We start from the raw sequence: 27,500 nt of genomic DNA on the forward strand, positions 1-27,500 counted from the left end.
AGAGGAGTGTGTGTGTTAGCGGTGGGGACACGGTGTGTGTGTGTGTGTGTGTGTGTGTGTGTGTGTGTGTGTGTGTGTGTGTGTGTGTTTGTGTGTGTAAGAGTGTAGAGGAGTGTGTTTGTTAGCTGTTCGGACACGGTGAGCGGGTGGTGTGTGTGAGTGTGGAGGAGTGTCTGTTAGCTGTTGGGACACGGTGAGCGGGTGGTGTGTGTGTGTGTGTGTAGAGGAGTGTCTGTTAGCTGTTGGGACACGGTGAGCGGGTGGTGTGTGTGTGTAGAGGAGTGTCTGTTAGCTGTTGGGACACGGTGAGCGGGTTGTGTGTGTGTGTGTGTGTGTGTGTGTGTGTGTGTGTGTGTGTGTGTGTGTGTGTGTGTGTGTGTGTGTGTAAAGGAGTGTGTGTTAACAGTTGGGACACAGTTTGCAGGGGGGTTGTGTGTGTGTGTGTGTGTGTGTGTGTAGAGGAGTGTGTGTGTTAGCGGTTGGGACACGGTGTGCGGGTGGTGTGTGTGTGGAAGAGTGTGTGTTAGCTGTTGGGACATGGTGTGTGTGTGTGTGTGTGTGTGTGTGTGTGTGTGTGTGTGTGTGTGTGTGTGTGTGTAAAGGAGTGTGTGTTAACAGTTGGGTCACATTTTGGGGGGGGTTGTGTGTGTGTGTGTGTGTGCAGAGGAGTGTGTGTGTTAGCGGTTGGGACACGGTGTGCGGGTGGTGTGATAGTGGAAGAGTGTTTGTTAGCCGTTGGGACATGGTGTGTGGGTGCTGCGTGGGTGTGTGTGTGGGTGTGTGTGTGTGTGTGTGTGTGTGTGTAAAGGAGTGTGTGTTAACAGTTGGGACACATTGTGGGGAGGGGGAGGGGGGTTGTGTGTGTGTGTGTGTGTGTGTGTGTGTGTGTGTGTGTGTGTGTGTGTGTGTGTGTGTGTAGAAGAGTGAGTGTTAGCCGTTGGGACATGATGTGCGGTTGGTGTGTGTGTGTCAGAGGGTAAAGGAGTGTGTGTGCGTGTGAGTGAGTGAGTGAGTGAGTGAGTGAGTGTAGAGGAGTGTGTTAGCGGTTGGGGCATGGTGTGTGTGTGTGTAGCAGAGTGTGTGTTAGCCAATGGGACATGGTGTGCGTGTGTGTGTGTGGGTGGGTGTGTGTGTGTAGAGGAGTGTGTGTGTTAGCGGTGGGGACACGGTGTGTGTGTGTGTGTGTGTGTGTGTGTGTGTGTGTGTTTGTGTGTGTAAGAGTGTAGAGGAGTGTGTTTGTTAGCTGTTCGGACACGGTGAGCGGGTGGTGTGTGTGAGTGTGGAGGAGTGTCTGTTAGCTGTTGGGACACGGTGAGCGGGTGGTGTGTGTGTGTGTGTGTAGAGGAGTGTCTGTTAGCTGTTGGGACACGGTGAGCGGGTGGTGTGTGTGTGTGTGTAGAGGAGTGTCTGTTAGCTGTTGGGACACGGTGAGCGGGTGGTGTGTGTGTGTAGAGGAGTGTCTGTTAGCTGTTGGGACACGGTGAGCGGGTTGTGTGTGTGTGTGTGTGTGAAGGAGTGTCTGTTAGCTGTTGGGACATGGTGAGCGGGTGGTGTACGCATGTGTAGAGAAGTGTGTGTTAGCTGTTGGGACACAGTGTGCGGGTGGTGTGTGGGGGTGTGTGTGTGTAAGAGTGTGTGTTAGCTGTTGGGACATGGTGAGTGGGTGGTGTGTGTGTGTGGAGGAGTGTGTGTTAGCTGTTGGGACACGGTGTGTGGGTGGTGTGTGTGTGTGTGTGTGTGTGTGTAAGAGTGTAGAGGAGTATGTTTGTTAGCTGTTCGGACACGGTGAGCGGGTGGTGTGTGTGTGTGTGTGTGTGTGTGTGTAGAGGAGTGTGTGTTAGCTGTAGGGACACAGTGAGCGGGTGGTGTGTGTGTAGAGGAGTGTGTGTTAGCTGTAGGGACACATTGATCGGGTGGTGTGAGTGTGTGTAGAGGAGTGTGTGTTAGCTGTAGGGACACGGTGAGCGGGTGGTGTGTGTGTAAAGGAGTGTGTGTTAGCTGTTGGAAAACGGTGAGCGGGTGGTGTGTGTGTGTAGAGCAGTGTGTTAGCTGTTGGGACACGTTGAGCGGGTGGTGTGTGTGTGTAGAGGAGTGTGTGTTAGCTGTTGGGACACGGTGAGCGGGTGGTGTGTGTGTTTAGAGGAGTGTGTGTTAGATGTAGGGACACGGTGAGTGGGTGGTGTGTGTAGAGGAGTGTGTGTTGGCTGTTGGGACACGGTGAGCGGGTGGTGTGTGTGTGTAGAGGAGTGTGTGTTAGCTGTTGGGACACGTTGAGCGGGTGGTGTGTGTGTTTAGAGGAGTGTGTGTTGGCTGTAGGGACACGGTGAGCGGGTGGTGTGTGTAGAGGAGTGTGTGTTGGCTGTAGGGACACGGTGAGCGGGTGGTGTGTGTAGAGGAGTGTGTGTTAGCTGTTGGCTGTAAGTACTGAATTTATACTGGTTTTTCCTCTCAGTTCTCCTGCTAAAAAGGTCATGTTGTCTAATGTCCCTCCCTTTATAAGCGATGAGGCAATAATTACGGAGCTGTCTCGGTACAGGCGACACGTCTCCCAATGAAGAAAATCCCCCTTGGCTGTAAGTCCCAACTGGTTAAGCACTCGGGGTCTTTAAGGAGGATGTTTTTATGGTTCTTAATAAAGCTCTTGACAACCTTAACGTGGTGTTCAAGTTCAGAATTGATAGGTTTGACTACAACATCTTTGCATCCACTGATGCTGAAATTAAATGTTTTAAATGTAGTCAGATAAGGATCTTGTCCACACCTGTCCTGAAAGACAAAGTGACCATGCTGTTTCCAAGCGACTGGGTCAGAAAGCAGATGAACCTGCTGGAGTCGTTCCCCCTGCGGCTACAACTCGCTCTGCTGCTGAAAGCCTCACAACTGCTGCTGTACCAGGGCCCAGGGAGCGCGAGCCCCAAGCTCAGACTGTAGCCCAGAGGTCCACTAATGACATAACCAGCCCAGAGAAGCCCTGCTTGGCCAAACCGGACCGGGAGATGCCCTGCTTGGCCAAACTGGACCGGGAAAAGCCCTGCTTGACCAAACCGGATTGGGAGAACCTGTGCGAAACTGATAAAGTCTCTGTGGATTCTGGAGCAGTGCTGGAGCTGCCTGCGCTAAGGGAGGCAGGCACAGGGGTGCGGAGCTGTTGCCAGGAATGTGTTTTATAGTGCTGATGATATGATATTTGTTAAATGTGTTTTATAGTGCTGATGATATGAATCAATTTTTAAGAACCACCAGGTGCCATAAATATATATACATAAAAGAGTTTTTTCCCGACCTAAAACAGATTGTTTATGAGGTCAAACATTTCTGAATAGACAAGGAGCATTTACTGACCAAGAAATATTTAGACTAAAGAAACTGACAACGAAGGTCAATAAGGAAAACTCAGATGAAGACTGAGAGATCTTTCAGCATTTGTTTGTTTTTTTATATTTATATTTTAATAAACGGAATCCAAGTTGTGAGTGTTAACGTAAATGGAGCAGGGGAACATTAAAAGCGAGCAAAACTATATGACCTTATAAATCAGAAACATGTTGACGTTATGCTGCAGGAAACTGACAGCGATACCAGTAATAATGCTAAATGGGTGGAGTGGGACGGGTTGGCGATTTTAAACTGCAACACGTCACCAAGTGGTGGTGTTCCCTTGCTTTTTACTAGTCATTTTATTCCTGTTTCCTACACTGCAGAAGAAGTTTTAATCTGGAAGCTTTTAAAAATGAGGGCTTTTTATAAAAATGAGGTTTTAGTTTTGATCTGTGTGGACGCTCCTATCAGTGCAGTGGAGAGAATCAGTTTTTTACACAAACCTAACAATGTTATTTTTAACTGCAGCACTGCAGAGTTTTAATTTTGGGGTGATTTTAATTGTACAGCAGAAAATACAGACAGAAATAACGCAAACCCTCATCCAGCTTCCCGTAAGCGTCTGTGGGAGTTGGTGGAGACCCACAATCTCTGTGACATATGAAGAAAATTCAAATAAAAAACAGAGACAGTACACGTGGGCCCACTGCATAAACAACACACTCTTTCTGGCGGGATCAGATCCATTTTATGGTTTTGAGCATCAACTGACTTATTTTATAAAGTGTTTTATCTTTCCAGTAGGCATCTCAGACCACTGCATGGTCCACTGTACCATCAGTAAAAAGAATATTAAACCCAAAAGCGCCTACTGGTGTTTTAACACCGCACTTTTAGAAGATGCTAATTTTAGAGAGTCTTTCATTTTTTTAAGGAATTGTTTTAAACTAGAGAAGATAGGGTCCCTGGTGGTCTAGTGGTTAGGATGCGGCGCTCTCACCGTTGCGGCCCGGGTTCGATCCCCGGTCAGGGAACCAACCCCAACCACTCTTAGTGCCGGTCCCAAGCCCAGATAAATGGGGAGGGTTGCGTTAGGAAGGGCATCCAGCGTAAAAACATGTGCTAAATCAAACATGCGGATGATCTGCTGTGGCAACCCCTAACGGGAGAAGCCGAAAGAAAATTTTTAAAACTAGAGAAGGCAGCTTTTAACTCCCTACAGCAGTGGTGGGATGTGACAAAGCATTGAGATTGGGCGGGCGCCCGGTATAAATGGTCACCTTGTGGAGTTTTTCAAGGCATTCTGGGCAGTAATAGGGCAGGACATGCTGGATGTTCTGCTGAAGGTTCTAAGGGACATTGTGATGGGAGGTCATCAACTATCGAGCTGCAGGAGAGCCATACTGACCTTGCTGCCGAAAAAGGGAGACCTGACCCTCCTGAAGAACTGGCGCCCAGTGTCACTACTGTGCACTGACTGCAAACTGCTGTCAAAAGCATTAGCATCGAGACTGACGAAGGTGATGGAGATCATTCACCATGACCAGACGTGCTGTGTGCCTGGCATGTAGATCTTTGATAACATGTACTTAATTCATGACATTTTGGACATCTCCAGGCTATTTGGCTTGAAGACTGGTCTGATTCTCCAGACCAGGAAAAGGCTTTTGACCGGGTAAAGCATGAATACTTGTGGAAGGTGCTGAAAAGCTTTTGGTTCAACCCTGGTTTTATAGCCATGATCAGGGTGTTGTACAGTGAAATTGAGAGTGTATTGAAGGTCAACGGTGGTTTATGTGCCCATTTTAAAGTGTACAGAGGGATCAGGCAGGGCTGTACACTGTCAGGAATGTTGTACACTCTAGCTATTAAACCTCTTTTAATCAATCTAAGAAATCATCTTTCTGGTTTTAATATCACACACGCTAATGCTTCACTTTACCTGTCAGCATATGCAGACAACTTGCCTGTAACGGTGGGGTCCAAAACTGAGGTAGATGTTTTAATTTAATAAGAGACTTCGAGATTGTATCTGCTTGTGGACTTGTTCTGGGATGGTCTGCACTGGATTCCTCAGACTGTCCTCTATCTGCCCAAGGGGGAAGGGGAGCAGGGGCTGGTTCATCTCACCAGCAGAGCTGCAGCCTTTCACCTCCCGTTTATCCAGAGACTCCTAACCAGGCCCAGGTGTAGTTTTCTACACTGGCTGCTGGAGGAGCCCCTGGCCGCAGTAAAAGACTGTTAATCTGGAAACATCCAGTGTGCTTGTGTCCATTAAAAAAAAAGTTCTGTCCAGTCCCAGTCCTCCCACTATTTGCAAACGTCCACTGGTTGCAAATACTACACTGGCTAGACAACTACACTGGCTGCTGGAGGAGCCACTGGTCTATGAGAGTCGTCTGGACATCTCCAGTGCGACCACCCCCACACTGTCCAGAGCTCTGATCTCCTCAAAGATCATCACACTCCGGGAGATGGTGAACATTGCATGGACAGACCTGTCACGAGGGAATGACCTGGCAGCATGTATAGGACTCTGGTCCCTGTGCATCACTAACCAGCTCCTACATCTCTGGAGGTCCACACTAACAGCAGAGGAGTGTGTTCAGCTGAAGCACTACAAAATCGGTGAAAGCATTCCTGCAGAGGAGGAACCCTTTCCCCAGCTGGACATCGCTCCTGACCTCGACGGGTATGGAGGCACCCTCCTGGAGTGCAGGGGTGAAGGGGAGATGGACTTTGGGACAGTGACGGGAAAGCTGCTCTACAGGGCCTGTTTTAAGGTTTTAAATGCATTACTAGGTGGATGTCCTGCATCATTAATAAACAAGCTTCAGGTAGTTCAGAATGTGGCAGCAAGAGTTCTTACTAGTTCAAGAAAATATGATCACATAACCCCAATCTTATCGTCCCTACATTGGCTTCCTGTTTTAAATAGACTACAAACTACTGCTACTCACTTATAAAGCACTTAATGGTTTGGCTCCCATGTATTTTTCCAGTCTTTTAACACGCTTCAATCCATCATGCTCCCTGAGATCTCAAAACTCTGGGCTTCTAGTATTTCCTAGAATAGCAAAGTCCACTAAAGGTGGTAGAACATTCTCACATTTAGCTCACAAACTCTGGAATAGTCTTCCTGACAGTGTTCGGGGCTCAGACACACTCACCCAGTTTAAGTGCAGATTAAAAACATATCTATTTAGCAAAGCCTACACATAACACACATCACATCATAACCTTGTGCTCCAGAACATCTGATCACATCACATTATCAACTTGTGCTGTTAATATCATGAACAGCAGCTACGCTAATTGCTCTCCACAGCTTCTCTTTCTCTCCCCATCCCGAGGTTTGGCCAGCTCCAGTCATGTCCCACCTCGTGAAGATTATGGACTTTAAAGAAGTAGATGCCAAACTCCCAAACATCCTGAACCATCTAGAGACGTACCAGTGCCAATTGGATCCCACTACATGTGTGGAGTTTTGACATTGGACCTCCTGGAGTGTTTAAAGGCTCTGGCATGGAGAAGCTGTTGCTGGATCTGTGATCACAAATGTTGTGCTCCTATGCTCAGTAGCTCCTATTTTTATACCAAAGACTGTAGAAAGAACATTTACTTATAATCTTATACTCCAGTACTCATGTTAGTTCTCACTCTCCAGTGTTCTGTATTGGTAAAAGATTTATGATCAAACTCTTGATGTCACCCAAATGAGGATGGGTTCCTCTTTTGAGTCTGGTCCCTCTCAAGGTTTCTTCCTCATAACATCTAAGGGAGTTTTTCCTTGCCAGAGTCTCCAAGGCTGCTCATCAGGGATAAATGCACACCGTTCACCTTGACTGTTGATTTCTGTAAAGCTGCTTTGAGACAATGTCTGTTGTGAAAAGCGCTATACAAATAAACTTGACTTGACTTGACTTGACTAAATAAGAATAAACTGAGTGGGAGGGTGGACCCCTAGGGGAGAAATGTTTTTTGTTTTAGTGATGATATTAAACCAGAGTGGAGACACTGTACAAACCACCGTTAACCAAAAAAGCCGACCTCCAGTGGAGGATTTTACACTGCATCCTCTCTGTGAACTCTTTTATTTGTATTTTAAACCCTGATGTTCTACAGGACGGTCCGTTCTGTTCACAGAGAGAAACTGTTTTTCACAATTTGACTCACTGCTCCAGACTACAGTCACTGTTTGTGCTTTTAAAACGTATTTTAAGTTCCTTTAATGTGATTTTACTCTTCAGTGTTTTATTCTTGGTTTTAAGTACGTCAGGAGAAACAGGTTCATGTGCCAACTGATTCATTTTATTTTTGGCAGGAGAAAATGGCCACATACCTGAGCAGGAAAACAAAATAACACAAAATGCTGACTATGACGCAATCGGGATCTTCTCCAAGCTTTTTGGTTGATTTGAATTTTTCTAAGTGTATGGGGGATCTGAAGATGTTTGAGGCTGTGTGGAAGCTCTGTGTTCTGTGAAAGAGGAAGAATCGCACTTTGCACTAGAACTAAACAAAATGATCACACACCCCTCCCCAACCCTTAACTGTCATTGTCTGATTAGATGTATGTCTAGATATTTATTTATGTATTTATTTATGTATTTATTAATTCAGTCTCGCATTGATTACACCTCCAGAAGCATGACAATGGATTTGGACTGTAATTAAGAGAAACAATTTATGACAGTGGCCTGCAATGGCTATTTAGTGTTATACTCGAGTCTCCATCAGCTGATCACCTCAATAACCCCAGTCAATCACAGTGACACCAGCCAATCACAGGCATCTGAAAACTCATGTATGTGAAAGAGTGCAGATAGCACTTTCATCTGAGCGTGTTACGCAACCCTGTGATGGAGCATGAGCAGCAGATCCAACAATGTCTTAGTCGTCACCCTCCTCCAACCCATGGAAGAAAATTGGTAAGGAAAAAAAAGTAAAACAAAAAAGAATGAAATGCTGCTGTGATTCAGAAGTGTGCTGCATCCGTGACGCACTGAAATGCAGTCGCTGTCCAATCCAGCATCCATATACAAGAAAATGCTTTATCAACTCTCTCTGGTTTCTTCTGACCGACTTCACACACTGTTGAGCCATTAATCATCAAGTGTTTCTGAATTATATGATATATGATTAAAAAAAAAACATCAGCCTCGCAGCAGGACGCAGGAGTTGTGTTTGAATTCCATGAAAGTCCTGGGCTTTTAGAAACCTGTCTGGATCAGCAGTATTAATCCACACATTAATCCACAAATGTGCCATTTTTTATTATATGTTGTATAATTTTCCATTATTACATTTTCTATTTATTCCTTCTGTCCTGAAGGGATTTCAGTCTGTACAAGTATTCTGACTCTAAGGTTATACTGATCAATAACATTATTGTATTCTTCTGGACGTTTTCCAGTCATGTGTGTTTCTGCACCAACTGTTACCACAATATTGGAGACGCACAATTGTATCAGACGTCTTTTGATGTTGTAGCATTAAATTTTCCCTTCACATGAACTAGGAGACCCAAACCTGTTCCATCATTACAATGCCCCTGTGCACAAAACCAGCTCCATGATCTGCTTTACATGGGTTGGCTGTGCAAGATCTCCTGCTATAGAGCACCAATCCTTGAACACCTTTGGGATGAATGTGAACACTGACTGCACCCCAGGAACCTCCTCATCTCATCTACATCACTACCTGACTTTCTAGTGTCTTTTGTATTGACGTCATCTAACAGTATTTGACCTGACAACTATTCAGACCAAGTGGGAATGAAAGGAGTTTAATTTGTGGCGCTGCATTGCTACGGTGTTCATTCTCAGCGCTGCACTGCCACCTGGTGTCCGAGAGCGTCTACTACAGCTCTGAATTCCTCTCAAATATACACGATATTCACCCATTTATTAACATTTATTCTCATTAAACACACAAAGTAGCGTACAGAGTTACACCACATGCAGTAAGTTCACTACACTGTGTTTTATTCTGTTAGAGCATTAAGACACACTGAACAGTGCACTACAGCAAGGGGACCACATTATAAACCCCACTGCAGGGGGTGCTATAATAATTATTATATATTATAAGGGGACTTAAAAACTGCAGTTTGGGCCTTTTATTTCTGACGGTGCTTGTTGTTCTATCTATCTATCTATCTATCTATCTATCTATCTATCTATCTATCTATCTATCTATCTATCTATCTATCTGTCTGTCTGTCTGTCTGTCTGTCTGTCTGTCTGTCTGTCTGTCTGTCTGTCTGTCTGTCTGTCTGTCTATCTATCGTCTGTCTGTCTGTCTGTCTGTCTGTCTGTCTGTCTGTCTGTCTGTCTGTCTGTCTGGTAAACTCTAATATGGCACAATGCAGACAGAGAGAAACAAAACCAGACAAAACAGACAAATGGACATACACACAGGGACATAAAGATAATGAGACAATGCAAAACAGACCAACAGAAAGACAAGGACAGACAGCAAAAGATAGAGAAAGAAAGAGAGAAAGGTAGACAGAGAAAGAAACAGACAGAAAAATAGAGGCACAAAACAAGACAGACAGAGAGAGAAAGAAAGAAATAATAAAATTGATACAGGTGGACAGAGAGAAAGACAGACAGACAGACAGACAGGCAGATAGATAGGAAGACAGCAAAAATAGAAGGGGAAATAAAAAGGGAGTAAAACAGGAAGAGAGGAAATGTGAGAACATGAGACAGGAAGGAAACAGCTACATAAAAAAAAGTGAGACAGGTAGACAGAGACAAAGAGAGGGAGAGAGAAAAATAGAGTGAGACAGGTAGACAAAGAAAAAGACACACAGAGAGGCAGACATTAAGGGAGGTTCATTCATACAAAAAATAAGTAAAACACACACACACACACACACACACACACACACACACACACGTGAAACATCTCAGTTGGCTCGGATAACTGAGTGTATTAATGAATTAAAAGTCTGAATGACTCATAACTTTCTACTATTAAATTCTGATAAGACGGAGATTTTGCTCATCGGCCCAAAAACCAGTACACAGAAGCTCCAGCATTTCAACCTGCATTTAGACGGTTGTTCTGTAACTACAAGTTCAACAGTAAAAGACCTGGGAGTTATTTTAGAGCAACTTATCTTTTAAATATCATATCAACCAAGTTACAAAAACAGCCTTCTTTCAACCTAGAAATATTTCTAAGCTAAGAAACATGTTATCTATATCTGATGCAGAGAAGCTCGTCCATGCGTTCATGACCTCTAGAATAGACTACTGTAATGCATTACTAGGTGGATGTCCTGCGTCATTAATAAACAAGCTTCAGTTTGTTCAGAATGCAGCAGTCAGAGTTCTCACAAGGTGGAGAAAATATCACCATATAACTCCAATCTTCTCATCCCTACACTGGCTTCCTGTTAAGTTTAGAATAGACTACAAACTACTGCTACTTACTTATAAAACACTAAATGGTTTATCTCCATGTATCTCTCCAGTCTTCTAACATGCTACAATCCGTCACGCTCCCTGAGATCTCAAAACTCTGGACTTCTAGTAGTTCCTAGAAGAGCAAAGTCCACTAAAGGCGGTAGAGCATTTTCACATTTAGCTCCTAAACTCTGGAATAGTCTTCCTGACAGTGTTCTGGGCTCAGATACACTCTCCCAGTTTAAGTGTAGATAAAAGACGTATGTTTTAAGCAAAGCCTACACATAACACACATCACACACATCACATCACAACCTTGTGCTCCAGAACATCTGATCACATCACATTATCAACTTGTGCTGTTAATATCATGAACAGCAGCTACGCTAATTTCTCTCCACTGCTTCTCTTTCTCTCCCCATCCCGAGGCATCCTGAGGTTTGGCCAGCTCCAGTCACGTCCCACCTCATGAAGATTATGGACTTTAAAGAAGTAGATGCCGAACTCGCAAACATCCCGAACCATCCAGAGACGTACCAGTGCCAAATAGATACCACTTCATGTGGAGTTGTGACATTGGACCTCCTGGAGTGTTTAAAGGCTCTGGCATGGAGAAGCAGGTGTTGGATCTGTGATGATCACAAATGTTGAGCTATTTTATGAGTTGCTCAGTAGCTCCTAGTTCCACAACTTCATCTGACTGTAAAAGACTGTAGAAAGATCATCACTCAATCACACACTCCAGTGCTCATGTTCACTATAATCACACTCTTGATGTCACCCAAATGAGGATGGGTTCCCCTTTTGAGTCTGGTTCCTCTCAAAGTTTCTTTCTCAGAGTTTTTCCTTCACCACAGTCGCCCCAGTCTTCATCATCAGGGATAAACACACATTAATCACTTTAACTATTAAATGCTGTAAAGCTGCTTTGAGACAAAGTCTGTTGTGAAAACTGCAATCAAAAGAAACTTGAACAAGAACATACACACAGCCATCTTCTCTCTAAGCTACAACAGCAGTCGTAACCAGGGCAACGTGATGGCAACAGCCGATGAGCTCACCAGCTTGCAGTGTGTGTGTGTGTGTGTGTGTGTGTGTGTGTGTGTGAGTGTGAGAGAAACACACTCAAGTCTCTTCAGATTTCACAGATGTTTGTGTGATAGTTGGATTTCTTTCAGACAGATGGATTTTTTCTATCTGAGCTGGAATTCTGGTGGAGAAACGAGTCTCACATCCTTCTAAACACAATCACAATAAAAACCTGCCCTGCTGTATGTGACCCCGAGTGCAGTGACACGGAGCATGTGGTTCACTTCCACACCAGCAGGGGGCAGATCAAGATTCCACATCACACCAAGCTCCAGTTTATTTTAACCCTTTCCGTGTTCCCGTTTCTCATCATATTAGTCTTTAGATTTATATTTTCTTTTGTTTTAGTGTTAGAATATGTTTCATTTCATAGCAAAGATAAACAAATTACACTATTACTATTATAACAATATTAAATGCTTCTAATACAAACATCTGGCAACCTCAGTGGCATAATCTACATACAAGAATATTAAATAATCTCCATCACTCATTCACTCCCTCACTCATTCACTCCCTCACTCATTCACTCCCTCACACATTTACTCATTCACTCCCTCACTCATTTACTCATTCACTCCCTCACTCATTCACCCATTCACTCCCTCACTCATTCACTCCCTCACTCATTTACTCATTCACTCCCTCACTCATTCACTCCCTTACTCATTCACTCCCTCACTCATTCACCCATTCACTCCCTCACTCATTCACTCCCTCACTCATTCACTCCCTCACTCATTTACTCATTCACTCCCTCACTCATTCACCCATTCACTCCCTCACTCATTTACTCATTTACTCCCTCACTCATTTACCCACTTACTCCCTCACTCAATTACTCATTCACTCCCTCACTCATTCACTCCCTCACTCATTTACCCATTCACTCCCTCACTTATTCACTCCCTCACTCATTCACTCCCTCACACATTTACCCATTCACTCCCTCACTCATTTACTCATTCACTCCCTCACTCATTCACTCCCTCACTCATTTACTCATTCACTCCCTCACTCATTTACTCATTCACTCCCTCACTCATTCACTCCCTCACTCATTTACTCATTCACTCCCTCACTCATTCACTCCCTCACTCATTCACCCATTCACTCCCTCACTCATTTACTCATTCACTCTCTAATTCACTCCCTCACTCATTTACTCATTCACTCCCTCACTCATTCACTCATCCACTCCCTCACTCATCCACTCCTTCAATCATCCACTCCCTCACTCCTTAATTTACTCTCATTTATCCACTCCCTCACTCTTTCATTCACCCTAATTTACTCTCATTCACTCCCTCACTCACTCATTTACTCTCATTTACTTATTCACTCCCTCATTTACTCACTCCCTCATTTACTCCTTTTCTCCCTTACTTACTCACTCCTTCATTCCCCCCTCCCTCACTATGGTTGATTTGTTATTGCTGTGCTTGTTTCCCTCTATTCTCTCTCTGTCTTCTCCTCCCTTTCCTGCTATTGATAAGCCACAGTAAATGTTTGTGTTCATTTTTGTGTGTGCATTTGTGTATGTATGTGTGTGCGTTTATGTGTGTGTGTGTGTGTGTGCGTGTATGTGTGTGTGTGTGTGTGTGTGTGTGTGTGCGCGTGCGTGCGTGCGTGTATGTGTGTGTGTTTGTGTGTGTGCGCGAGCTGTAGCATTGGTTCCTTTTCCTGCTGCTCCTTACTCCTTCCTTCCTCCTCTGGTTTAAACGGAAACACGCCCGGCATCGCAAAACATGTGCGAAGTCACACGTCTCATTGTGTAACGCAAAAACACACTGAACACTGAAACACACAGTGTGTAAGGCCATTCTTTTATCACACACACACACACACACACACACACTGTATATGAAACACTTTAAAAACATTTGCTGAAAATTTGATCACACTTACACACTAATATCTGAGCAAACGATAGTTACAGTACATTGTGTGGGCAGAGGTTTGTGGACACCTGAGCATATGAACATTCCATATGTAGTCTCCATTTGCTGTTATATTAAGCTGCACTGTTCTGGGAAGATGTTCCACTAGATTTCATTCACCTACAAGAGTGTTAGTAAAGTCAGTACTGATGTAGGTGAGGTGAGGAGACCAAAAGTGTTTAATAGGGTTGGAGCTCTATATCAGGAGATCTTCCACTCCAACATCCCCATTTAAAGCAGATTTTCATGGAGCTGGCTTCATGCACAGAGGCATTTCATGGTGGAACAGGTTTTGGGTCTCCTAGTTCAAGTGATGGGAAAATGTCATGCTGCTTCCAAATAAATCCTACAGCACTGTGTGTCTTCGACTCTTCGACAACCTCATATGGTGTATAATTTTCTCTAAAGCGAAAAATGATTTCATGAATCCTGAATTAACTGTGTGTGTGTGTGTGTGTGTGTGTGTGTGTGTGTGTGTGTGTGTGTGTGTGTGTGTGTGTGTGTGTGTGTAAAGTGTCAAATCCTCCTTCCTTCCTTATTTTGTAACATACCTGTGTGTGAGCCTTGTTCAGGAAACACGTGAAATTCCTAGACTGTGACCTCTGTGGAAATGTGAAACCTTCTCACCTGCATATTCTGAGAAAACCATCCATCCATCCATCCATACATCCATCCTGCTCCACCACCACAACCAGCACCACCTCCTCCTCCAGCACCACGGCTCCTATTTCCTGCACTTCTAAAGGCATAATTAAATACCTGTCCAGATTCTAAGCTATTGTGATGAAAAAAAGAGCTCAGGCAAGAAGCTAAGTTTACAGCACATAAATCTGTTCGCTTCAGAAGATCCACATGCCTGTGTGTTAGCGTGCCTGAGTATCTCACACTTTACTTTTCAAACGCTGGATTAGATCCGATTAAATATCTCAAAAGGAAAACGTGCAGAAAAGTTTACAGTTTCATCACTGAGACCAACATTTACAATTAAAATATTGAGATGAGAGACTGTGACTGTGTCATTATTCACCTAGTTTCAAACATGATTAGATTAGATTAGATTAGATTCAACTTTGTTGTTGTTGTGTAGAGTACAACTAAAGCACCAGTGAAATGCAGTTAGCATCTAACCAAAAGTGCAAAACAATATATATATACAAATCTAATATCAATATATTCAAATATACAGTATCTCACAAAAGTAAGTGCACCCCTCACATGTCAGCAGCCATTTCAGTGTCTTCTCAAGGGACCCTCAGTGATAACAGCTGAACGTGGTGTAAACATGTAAATCCACATGTTCTATTCATCATGTTTATGTTTTTGCTGCTTGACAGCTTGACTGCTTTTGTGTATCGTGTATAAGAGCAGTTACAATCTGGCGCATGAGTGCTACAGCACTGCTTTAGAGGTTGCAGAAGGTCCACTTGTCAGTGCTCAGACCGTACACACACCGCAACAAGTCAGTTTGCAGGCCGTCGTCCCAGAAGAAGCCTCTTCTGAAGCTGCTCACAAGAAAACCCTCACAAGGTTTGCTGGAGAACCTGTTCAAGAGCATGGATTCCTGGAACCATGTCCTGTGGTCTGATGAGACTGAGATAAACTTGATTGGCTCAGATGGTGTCCAGCATGTGTGGCAACGCCCTTGTGAGGAGAACCAAGAAAATTGTGTCTTGGCTAGGGCTGCAACAACTAATCAATAAAATCAAAGATAATGATAATCAATAATGCAATTCATTGTCTACGAATGCCATTATCGATTAGTTGAGCTGCTCAGGTTACGGTTTAGTATGAGAGAGTACGAGAGTACAGGGTCAACCGGCAGCAGGAAAAAGTTTGAGGTTCAAGTCATCCAAGGCATGGGAGCATTTTATATTAAAAGCAATAAAGAACACTGTAACCTTGAAGTAATGCAAACCGGAGTTTGTGTGGGCTGGAAGTACCACAGTGATGCATGAGCATGTGAAAAGAAAACATGCTGGTGTCACGGATAAAGGTGGAACATCAGCACGGTGAGAAGAAACTGTATAATCCTCATCATGTGAAAATCATATTGTTTAATGAGGTGCTATTGTGTAAACTGCTATTGTGCACTGGACCTGTTCTGTTGTGACTCGCGAGCATCAGGTTGCGCAATCAGCTCACTCGCAACAAAGTCTTCTTCTTCTTTTTCTTTTTTTTAGCTGCTCCCTTTACCTTTCTTCTTTTTTTTCTCCCTTACTTCTTCTTTCCTTTATCTTCTTCCATCTGCCTCTTTCAAATTAACTACCTGCATGTCTTCCCTCACCACATCCATAAACCTCCTCCTTGGTCTTTCTCTTTTCCTCCTTTCTGGTGTCTCCATCCTCAGCATTCTCCTACTGATATACCCCATATCCCTCCTCTGCACATGTCCAAACCATCTCAATCTCACCTCCCTCACCTTGTCTTCAAAATGTCCTACATGCGCTGTCCCTCTAATAAACTCATTTCTAATCCTCTCCATCGTCGTCACTCCCAACGAACATCTCAACATCTTCAGCTCTGCTACCTCCAGCTCCACCTCCTGTCTTTTACTCAATGCCACTGTCTCTAAACCATACAACATCTCAGGTCTCACCACAGTCCTTTAAACTTTCCCTTTCATTCTCACAGATACTCTTCTATCACAAATCACTCCTGCTATCACTCTTCTCCACCCACTCCACCCTGCCTGCACTCTTTTCTTTACTTCTCTAACACACTCTCCATTACTTTGCACTGTTGACCCCAGGTACCTGAACTCCTCCACCTTCTCCACCTCTTCTCCCAGCAACCGCACCACTCCACTGTCCTTCCACTCATTCACACACATGTACTCTGTCTTACTCCTACTGACTTTCATTCCCCTTCTCTTTAGCATGTACCTCCACCTCTCCAGGCTCTTCTCCACCTGCTCCCTACTCTCACCACAAATCACAATATCATCCACAAACATCATAGTCCAGGGAGACTCCTGTCTGACCTCGTCCGTCAACCTGTCCATCACCACTGCAAACAGGAAAGGGCTCAGGGCCGATCCTTGATGCAGTCCAACCTCCATCTTGAACCAGTCTGTCGTTCCTACTGCACACTTCACTGCTGTCACACTGTCCTCATACATATCCTGCACCACCCTCACATACTTCTCTGACACACCAGACTTCCTCATACAATACCACAATTCCTCTCTCCACCCTGTCGTACACTTTCTCTAAATCCACAAACACACAATGCAGCTCCTTCTGTCCTTCTCTATACTTCTCCATCAACATTTTCAAAGCAAATAAGGCATCTGTGGTGCTCTTCCCCGGAATAAAACCATACTGTTGCTCACAGATGGTCACCTCTTCTCTCAGCCTGGCTTCCACTACTCTTTCCCATAACTTCATGGTGTGACTGATCAACTTAATTCCCCTGTAGTTACTGCAGGTCTGCACATCTCCCTTATTCTTAAAGATCTGTACCAGCACACTCCTTCTTCATTCCTAAGGTTCATCTGGTTAAAAACTCCACTGCCATCTCTCCTAAACATCTCCATCTGGTCCTCACTTCCTCCTTACTAATCCTATCCACTTCCTGCATGATCTCTACATCATAAAACCTTCTCTCCCATTTTCCTCGTTCATCAGCTGCTCAAAATACTCCCTACATCTTAACACACTCTCCTCACTAGTCAACATATTTCCATCCTTTATTGCTCTAACTTGCAGCACATCCTTCCCAGCTCGGTTCCTCTGCCTGGCCAATCGCTACAAATCCTTTTCTTCTTCCTTCGTGTCCAACTTCTCCTACAGCTCCTCATATGTCTTTTCCTTTTTCAGTCCTCACTATCCTCCTCCTTCTCTTCCTCTTCACCTCCAAAGTCGTCCTACAGACCACCATCCAATGCTGTCTAGCTACACTGTCCCCTGCCAACACCTTAGGGTCTCCAATCTCCTTTAGGTTGCATCTCCTACATAGAATATAGTCCCACTGAAATCTGCTCTAATCACCAATCTTTCATTCCTAGGTTCACCTTCTACCACTTCATCTAACTCACTCCAGAATTTTTTCTTCTCCTCCATCTCACAACCCACTTGTGGAGCATAAGCACTGATGACATTTATCATCACCCCTTCAACTTCCAGCTTCACGTTCATCACCCTATCAGAACCTCTCTTCACCTCCACTACATTCTTACTGTACTCTTCCTTCAGAATCCCCCAACACCATTTCTCTTTCCATCTACACCATGATAAAACAGTTTAAACACCTTCAATGTTCCTGCTCTTACTCTTTTTCCACTTGTTCTCCTGAACACACAACATCTCTACCTTTCTCCTCTCTATCATATCAGCTCCCTCTCTCCCTTTACCCGTCATAGTACCAACATTTAAAGTACCAACCCGAACCTCTACTCTCCTACACTGCTCCTTTTCCTGCTGTCTCTGTAGACGTCTTCCTCCTCTCCTTCTCCTCCTTCAGCCAACAGTAGCACAATTTCCACCGGTACCCTGTTGTTAATGATACCTGTGGTGGTTGTTGGTAACCCGGGACTCGATCGATCCGCTATGAAATTCTGATTCCTGATCTGTATATTTGATTTGGCACATGTTTTACACTGGATGTCCTTCATAACACAAACCTCCACATTTATCCGGCGTTGAGACACTAAGAGTCACCTGACCTGTGCAACACTAATGACTTTAAGACGGGGCGAACAAACACTAAATCTAAAAGCAGTTGAATAACAGAACAGCAGCAGTAACTGATCACATTTATAGTCACTGTTGTGTTTTTTTTATGGAATAATTATGCATTTATACACTGATGCATATTTTTTCCTTTTTTTAAATCAAGTATTTTAGCTTGTTGCATTTCTCCATTTCATTCTCTTTTTATAGCATTTGTTTACTACAAAAATAACTTATCTGTTTTCATACGTCATTTACTGCGGCTTTACTACGTTCAAATGCTGGTTTTCAAGGTTTGTATATTTAATTTATGCATATAGCATTCAATTATTATACAAAATTAAATTAATTATATATTCTACATGTTTATATCTTTATATGAATTTTTAAACATGGTTGTCAACTTGCTATCTGTATTTATTATTTTTTATACAGTTATTGATTTATACAATTTGCTTCACCTTGCATAATCAAATTATACTGAAGTACAGATTAAACACTGGTAGCTTCTAAAAAACGAGTCTGGACGAGTCCACCTGTAGGAGCCTGCATGCAGCATCTGACTCTAACAGACAGTGCTGGATTTAGGAATGGGCAGATGGGAAACATTTGGAAAGGAGGGGCCGGGGTTGCTTGAGGTCAGCTGAGCCTTAAGGGGTGTCCAGTGGGAGAACTGAAGACCTGTGCAGATTGTTATTGGTTAATTTTTTTTGGGGGGTTGGGCCATGGAGTGGCATTTAAGCAAGAAACACCACTGCTAACTGAGCTGAATGATAAGCAGCTCTACTTACTAAGATTTATGACTAATATTTAGTCCAATTTTCTATCTAGAGGACATTCTAGAACAGTACTTAAGCAGCTTTTGCATGTATCTGTATTTTACTGAAGTGTTTCCATTTGGTAAGAGTTTTACTGTAACTTCACTACATTTCAAAGTCAAATATTTTACTTTACACTACAATTAATAACTACATTTAGGCCTATTTTTTTTTAAAGTAGTAGAAAAGAAGGTTTTGGGTTCATGATCATTGTAATAGAAATCAATCAGTGATAGATCAGTGTGCTGAGAGTCACATTCGAGTCTTTTCACATCAACTGAGGTGATTAAGTGAAGAGTCTTGTGATAAACATTATAGTTATAATAAATCAGTACTTTGGATACTTTGGAAAAGTAAAAAGTTTAAAAGGAACATTTTTACTTTTACTGGAGTCACATTTTACCTACTGTATCTCTAATTTAACTACATAGTTTGTGTACTTCATCCACCACTGGTGGATAAAATGTTCAAACGCATGTCTTTTTACTCAGTGTTACACTGCAAAAAATCGTCATCTAGTCAAAGCTTACAATCTTATTTCTAGCTATAAAAATCATATTGATCTTATTTGAAGAGCAGATTGTGTAAGATTGTAATGATTGTTTTAATATTAATTATATTGTTTTACTTACTTAGTTAGTAAAGCTTAAAGTTAGATATTTAATCTGCAAATTGAGCTAAATCATTTGAGGCTTTGCATATTTGAAGACTTTATTTTAGCTGTAATAACTGGTTTTAATGTTGCCCAGTAAAAATGCTCAATAATCACACTTAAGACTTGTTCATTAGTATAATTTAACTAACTTTTTACTAAGTTGTTCTGTAGTTTGATTTCAGTTTCTCATGTTGAATATTTTTCAGTGTTCAGTTCTGAGAAAATCCATTCAATAATGTTTTATGTTGAGAATTAAGAGTATTTTGAGAAGCAGAAACTAATGATTTGGCTTTGTTTTTGCATCGTAGCTACTGCGTGTTACAAGACAGTGTTAATTTGAATAAATAATTGTTGACAATATGCATGTGTGTGATCTTGATTTTATTAGTAATAGTTATTTTTAGGTTAAATGTTTTGTCTCATTTTAATATATATTAATGATTCTTAAATAAAGAGAAATTCTCTTCATCTCTGGTTTTAATTGACTAAATCGACGGCTAGGAATAAGTGATTTAATGCTCATTTTAAGACATTTAGTTCTTTTCCAAAGCCTAGATGTTTTCTTATTTTAAGAAATCTCACTGGGTGTAATTATCGTACTGATAGATCACTTCACATGTTCATGTCTCTTCATAAATAATGCATTTATTTCATATATTTACATTGTTTTTCTAGTGTAGTTTGTTTGTTTATTGTGTAACGTGATGCAATACTGACCCTACTATTTACACATAAACAACTGCAAGATACATGTGGCAGCCATATTGTTTCCTTGTTGTATTCACAAGTATAATGAAGTCTGTAGCTTTCTTTAAGAGCCTCATCAGACACAGGTGTTCCTGATCAACCACCATGATGGATCACAACTATGTGTTTACAGTGCATTTCAATTCCATAACTCACACTGATTGGTTTGAATAAGGTCCAACACTGCCATAAAAACGGACGACTCATGAGAGAAATGCTGTAGATCTGTGTTAGCTTTACAGATTTAAGTGCCTGAGTAATGATTTAACAAATTCCCTAACCTAAGGATGACCTCCAACACACACACACACACACACACACACACACACACACACACACACTTTTCCAACCTTCATGCAGCCTGCTAGCTGACCTTTACTCCACATTACTTATAGATAGTTAATGCTGCTAATATTTAATGTGGATGTTATCTGGAGTTTTGCTATAGTGTTCACTTTTTCACCTATAAACACACTCATACAAGAAGAAGCCTGTATATGCCACACACATCACAGATTTGAGACATATATCCCATGAATTTGGGGTAAGATCAGATCAGATCAGGTCGGATTGCTTTATCAGGCATGACACAGGGCTCCAAAAGCCGAGAGGGTTAAAAGCCTTGCTTAAGATTCCATTGAACATCTCTGAATGTCTTCTAGTTTCAGCCTAGTTTTCACCTGTAAAGACTGCATTAGCTGTTAAAACGGATAAACCAACATGAAGACCAGAGAGCTGTCTATAGGAGAAAATCAAGCCTTCAAAGCTGAGGAAAGAAACAAATTAACCAGAGCCGCTGCACGAGTCAATAAGCAGATCTTAAACCAACGTAAGAAGCTCTCAAGGGGTCAACAACTTTATGTAGTTTATTGCAAGAAACTACAAACTACAGCAAACTACAGGCAAATATTCAACATTAAACAATATTAAACAGTAAAGAGAAAAAGAAATGAGGGGAAAAAGTAACAATGTGGCATAAGAAATTTGTGTGTGTGTGTGTGCGTGTGTGCGTATGTGTGTGCGCGTGTGTGCGAATGTGCGTATGTGTGTGTGTGTGTGTGTGTGTGTGTGTGTGTGTGTGTGTGTACAGTATACGCTCCTTATCACTCATGAAACTCCTATTCTACTGGTTTCTCCCCTGAAACAATTCGATTTGTCGCGCAGGATTAAAGACCTGATACTGGACGGGTGAACACTGGATAAATCCTGAAACCCTGTGAGAATAAATCAGTCCGTTTTCAGTCCATTTTAAACTGTACACAAACACACACTGAAAATAAAACCCAGTTAAACTTCCCCCAAAAAAACAAACACAGAGTTAATGATTATTGACTCTGCACATTCCGTGTGGTGGAAGTTCTCATGTTCAGAACAACGAGGTGCAGAACTATAATACAGCATGAGATTTCACATCTCCAGCTCATCTCACTCCAGCTTCATCTGTAACGTCTCCGTAACATCACGACCATGACCACCATATAAATCCGTTCTCTTCTCCTGAGGGGTGTGTTAATGAGGAACTGAGCTACAGTCAGATGTGTGTGAGCAAGAAACATGGCAGGAGTTTAAAAGTTTTCCACAAGTGACAGGAATCTAAAACACACACACACACACACACACACACACACACACACACACAGGATGTTCTACATGACCTGCTTTCTCTTCAACAAATCCATAAGCCATTTGTAAACCACTGTCTGTTTGGTTCTGATATGGTCTAGTCTGGTGTGACTTGATGTTACCAGCTCTGAGATGGTCTAGTCTGGTCTGATCTGCTTTGATATGGTCTAATCTGCTCTAATCTTTCCTGATATGGCCTAGTCTGGTCTGATTTTATGTTTTCAGCTTTGAAATGATCTATTCTGGTCTGGTCTGATGTTGTCTGTTCTAACATGGCCTAGTCTCATCATCGGATCACTTATTTATCTGATCTGATCTGATCTGGTCTTATCTTGTCTAATCTGATCTATTTCGTTCTGTTCAGTTCTAGTCTGGTCTAATCTGATCTTGTCAGGTGTGCTCTGGTTGTATCTGCTTTGATATGGTCTAATCTGGTCTGATTTGATGTGTTTTCATATGGTCTTGTTTAATCTGATCGGCTCTGATATGGTCTAATCTGATCTAATCTGCTCTGATAAAGTCTACTCTGGTCTGATTTGGCACATGGCTACCTGTTGCTTCGCTAGCCTCAAACTCAAGACTAAAGCAGAAGGAGAAGAACCTCAAGGCTGAACTTCAAAAACTGTGTGTTCTCGATGTGAGAAGATTCTCTTCTGAAAGATTTGTGATTAAAGGAAATTGATACGTTTTGCTGACGTCATCATTCCACGTTATCTGGAAATCAGCTCACGTAAAAAATAAAAACTTGAGATTTGTGTACCTTTTAGTATATTACATTTTTTGTTCCTCCGTGACTTTAGCGTATCTGTAGATGTTCCATTAGTTTGCTGTCCACCTATAGGTGGATTTGATCTTCATCACAAATTTCTCACGAACAAAGAACTGTTTTATAGCAAAAAACAGTTTGGAAACCAGACACGTTCAGTGCTTCATGAACCTTGTGTAAACTACATCTGAGTTGGAAATGGCTTTAGTGTGATTTCAGAAGGTCTGAGAAGGTCTGTGGAAGCTAAGACTAATGTGGAAGATGTGGAGACCATACGAAACCCAACCAAAACAGAAAACCAATCAAAGACTTACCTATGCATTTGATTTCAAAGCCTCGTGGAGGTTTGAGGGCCCTGCGTGTCCATCCTTCCCTGAGCACTTCCAAATGGTCCTCCTTGCCCTGGATTAGCAGGACGTGCTCATCTATCCATCCCAGAAAGAAGGTCTCAGCTATGGCGTCCGTCACCTTCTTGTTCCAGAAGTGCTGCATGTTCTCGGCTTTAAAGTCAGCAAAGATCTCATATCCGGTGTGATGGTGCTGGAGCTTCTCTGTGACCGCTGGGGAATCGTCCGAGCTCACACGGCTCAGCACGATGGCCAGGGAGTGAGGTGCAATCTGCAGAAACTTCTCCATCTCCACCTTCTCGCTCAGCTCCTCACTCACAGGCAGGCCATGAAGGCTACACTCTCCACACTGCAGCCTCAGTGCGCATGCAACACACCAACACACGGTGAAGCCATGCAGGTCCACCACCGAGCTTCACATCGTCACGAAGCGCACCATCGGCAAATATCCGGTAATAATTATAAGGATATAATAATGATGATAAAAATGAACACGCACTGGAGGAAAAAAACAAACAGGTCATTTATTGCCGGCTTGGGATCCAATAACTCATCCCCACCCCCCACCCCCCCACCCTACATCGTCTCGCGCACGCAGAATTCACCCGTTTATCTTCTCGCCTCTTATGAAATGCACCGGCACGCGACCGCCTCCCTCCATCTCCCCCTTTCTCACGGGGGCTCGCGCACCGAAGGCTTTGCCCCAAAATATATATATATGCATATAATATACAAAAATGATATTTATATATTAATTATCAGCGCAAAGCGCACCAATGGTTCCTCTCGTGGAATTGGACGCGCTGGTCCTTCACCTCCCTTTCCTCCCTCTCTCCTTTCCTCTCCTCTCCTCTCCTCTCCTCTCCTATCCTCTCCTCTCCTCTCCTCTCCTCTCCTCTCTCCGGACTCCAGGCGCTCCCTCCGGTACGGCTCCTGCGCTTCGGAGAGAGGCTCGAGCGAGACACCGGGAGGAGGAGGAGGAGGAGGAGGAAGAGCGCGTGAAAATATGTCCGTGACTCCACCTACTGACCGGACTGCAGCGATGCACTAACCGATATACCAAATATTTTTTTATTTGAAAGACCAAAATAATATGAATGTAATTTTGTAATACTTTTTTTTTGTAATTTTGTAAGAAGTTACACATATTTGTTTGTTTGTTTGTTTGTTTTTTTGTTTGTTTGTTTGTTGTGTCTTATGGTGATCTAATTTCTGTCCGTGTGTTATATAAACTAAGATATTTACATTGACACCATCAATATGCATAGCTATGACAGTATTTTGCAGTGACATGCCATTCCATCTGGTCTGCATTTAGTGGGACCATCATTTGCTTTCCAACCGGACAATGACCCCAAACACACACCTGTAGGATCTGTAAGAGCTATTAGTTCAAGAAGTGCTTCATCAGGTGACCGGGCCTCCACAATCACCCCATCTAAATCCAGTTAAATTTAGGTTTGTGATCACTGGACTGGAGAAAGAAGGAAAAGCAGCCAACAAGCACTCAACACCACTCAAAACCATTTTACTACCACATGAGGCTGACTGACAGAACACATTTCTTTACTATATCATTTCATATCTGTCATAATTCCAATGTCTTCACTGTTCATTTACAAAGTTGAAAATAATATATATTGATATTTTTTACAGATATATAGAATTATTTCTCATTGATGAATCCCATTAAAAGGGAAATGACTGAAACCCAGTATGTGATGGTTTAAGGAGGTTTTCAGTGTTGTGAAGAGCGCAGTGTGATCAGTGGACTGTGAGCTGAAGATCTCTGGTGATGTGAAAGCACCACTGTTTTTTTTTTTTTTTCTTCCTCTGACCGAACACGACACCATGCACCACCGTGTCACATGAAAGACCTTCAGTAATTCATCACCTCAAAGAAAAGCTGCGGCGCCAAACAGAGCCAAACAGTCAACATATACATTTAACTCGAAAACTTTTGTGGAAACCTGACCATAAGATTGGTATGTTCTTCTTTTTGAGTATCTTATTCCACATTTAAACTTCATTTACTCTTATAGTAACCTTCACTCTTCTGGGAAGATCTATGTGGAGATTAATTCAGCTATAGTAAAGTCAGGTACTTATGTAGGTGGGGTGAGGTGTGTAATTTGAGGTCATATATGTGTGTAGGTGTGTGTGAATGTAATTTGGGTCTTCTAGGTTGTGGAAAAGTGTATTTTAAAACCATAAAAACATGCTTTAACATAGAACTTTCACCACCAGTTTCATTCCTGACTTAATCAGCCAATTAAATTCCAGGATTCACCGTCCTATCAGTAAATGCACTGAGTCATGCTGATTCATGACGAATAAACTCCACCAACAGCACATGCCCAAACCTTGTATTCCTCTTAATTAAAAAAAAAAAAAAGAAAACTCCTCCAGCATGATGATGTCATAAAACACACCTCCCCCATGAACTGTTACAAAAACACTGACACTGGAGACTCCGTACAAAAATAAACTTCTTTCAAAAAAAGTCCCATTAGATTCATTTAATCCGGTTATTATTACAGGATTTGTCTATTGTGGAGATCCCCATGAAAGAAAAAAAAGATATTGCTGTGGAAACGAAAACAAGCAAAAAAACTACGCTACTGTCAAAGCCGCTGTTCACACTTTTGGACCAATCACAATTCAGGGTTCTAACCCCCGTCGTTAAGGTTGCACAATCCAGTGCAGTCTTATTGATAAAAGTTTATAAGACTGTGATGAGACCTGCTATGAGGTGGTATCAAAAAGTTTAGACACTAGTTATGTAACACACCAACAGGTGGCAGCTCGAGGCTGCACCAACAGTCACAGGGAGCACCGACCTTCATCAATCAGTGTGCCGAAATCATGTCCTGTTTAGGTATATCCAGCACAAATTGCAGAAGGTGATTGACACGTTACGAAAACAAGGTGATTTTGAAGGTGATAGTGTTGAAAAGTAATTTCTTGTAAACAGAGCTACTCTCTAAACTTTTTGATACCACTTTTTTATATTAGAGGGACAGTGCAGCTAGGATGTTATGGAGACAAGGTGAGATAGATGGTTTGGTGATGTGCAGAGTAGGGACATGGGGAAGAAGAATTCTAAGGATGGAGGAAAAGAAGAAGGCCAAGGACGAGCTTTATGGATGTGGTGAGGAAAGGCATGCAGGTGGTTGGTTTGAAAGAGGCAGATGTAGAGGACAGTGTGGTATGGGGACAGATGATCTGCTATGGAGACCCCTAACAGAAGCAGACAAAAGAATAGTAGTAGAAGTACATTTTCTTAGATATAAACCTTCATTCTGACTGAACACAGAGATACACCGCTGAGTAACAGTGAGCAGGAACGTCTTGCTCTTTGCTGCCCCCTGCAGGATGTTTCACTACATCACCACTAAATTACTTCTCCAGGACAGCGTGAGGAAACGTGACATGTCTGATATGACTTTCCATCATCGAACAATACATTGTGGTAAGCTTTATGTTTACCACCTGCATCAGATGATTTCCTTGTAGAAAATGTACAGCTCCATAAGGAAGAAAGCAGAAGTGATGCTGGTACTAAACTCTTTCTCACCCAGACTGTAGGTTCAATCAGCCAATCAGTCACTGCAGTGAGAAGTGATTGCAATGTCTAACAAACCTCTTAAAATTTTCAACATACATCCATAATGTGAGGAATCATTATCCAGGTGTAAGTGTGAGGTGTTACACATGCGTAGATGTGGAGGTTAAGAACGGTTTAAAGGGAAGTGGAGAGCATTAAAATGGTGTGAGGCTTCACACCTAGCCGTGGATCACTTTATACCATGGTCACCTTCCAGCGAAACTGAATGAACAGATCAAAATAACTTAATAATAATTTTTTATTGCACATTTTATATACGCTTGTTACATGCAGGCCTCCAGACCACAGCGTCGCCTGCGGCAGACGGACAAAGAAGGGGGAATTAAAAACGGTGCGCAAGAAAGCAGAAGCAAATGCTAACCCTAGCCGGCCTGCTGCTACAGAAGACAACAGAATTGCAGCTCTTTGTGGTAAGACTTGCATCGACAGTCTGTGTGTGTTTATTTCAACACAGAATGGTGTAAGAACTCTGTCCTCG

At 42.6% G+C, this 27,500-nt stretch overlaps 1 protein-coding gene across 1 annotated transcript in view; it reads right to left on the reverse strand.

Annotated features, from left to right (window-relative positions):
* The window catches only part of stox2a (storkhead box 2a), an 82,751-nt gene extending 58,386 nt beyond the window's left edge, over positions 1–24,365 (reverse strand). The window contains exons 1-2 of the mRNA XM_083538606.1: positions 24,169–24,365; positions 23,362–23,892 (exon numbers count right to left, since the gene is read on the reverse strand). Coding sequence (XP_083394732.1) covers positions 23,362–23,683 — 322 coding nt within the window. The 5' untranslated portion in view covers positions 23,684–23,892; positions 24,169–24,365. The remainder of the gene's footprint in view (positions 1–23,361; positions 23,893–24,168) is intronic.
* Positions 24,366–27,500: the final 3,135 nt, after the last annotated feature.

This window comes from Silurus aristotelis (assembly GCF_946808225.1).
Source record: "Silurus aristotelis genome assembly, chromosome: 4".
Classification (NCBI taxonomy): Eukaryota; Metazoa; Chordata; class Actinopteri; order Siluriformes; family Siluridae; genus Silurus; species Silurus aristotelis.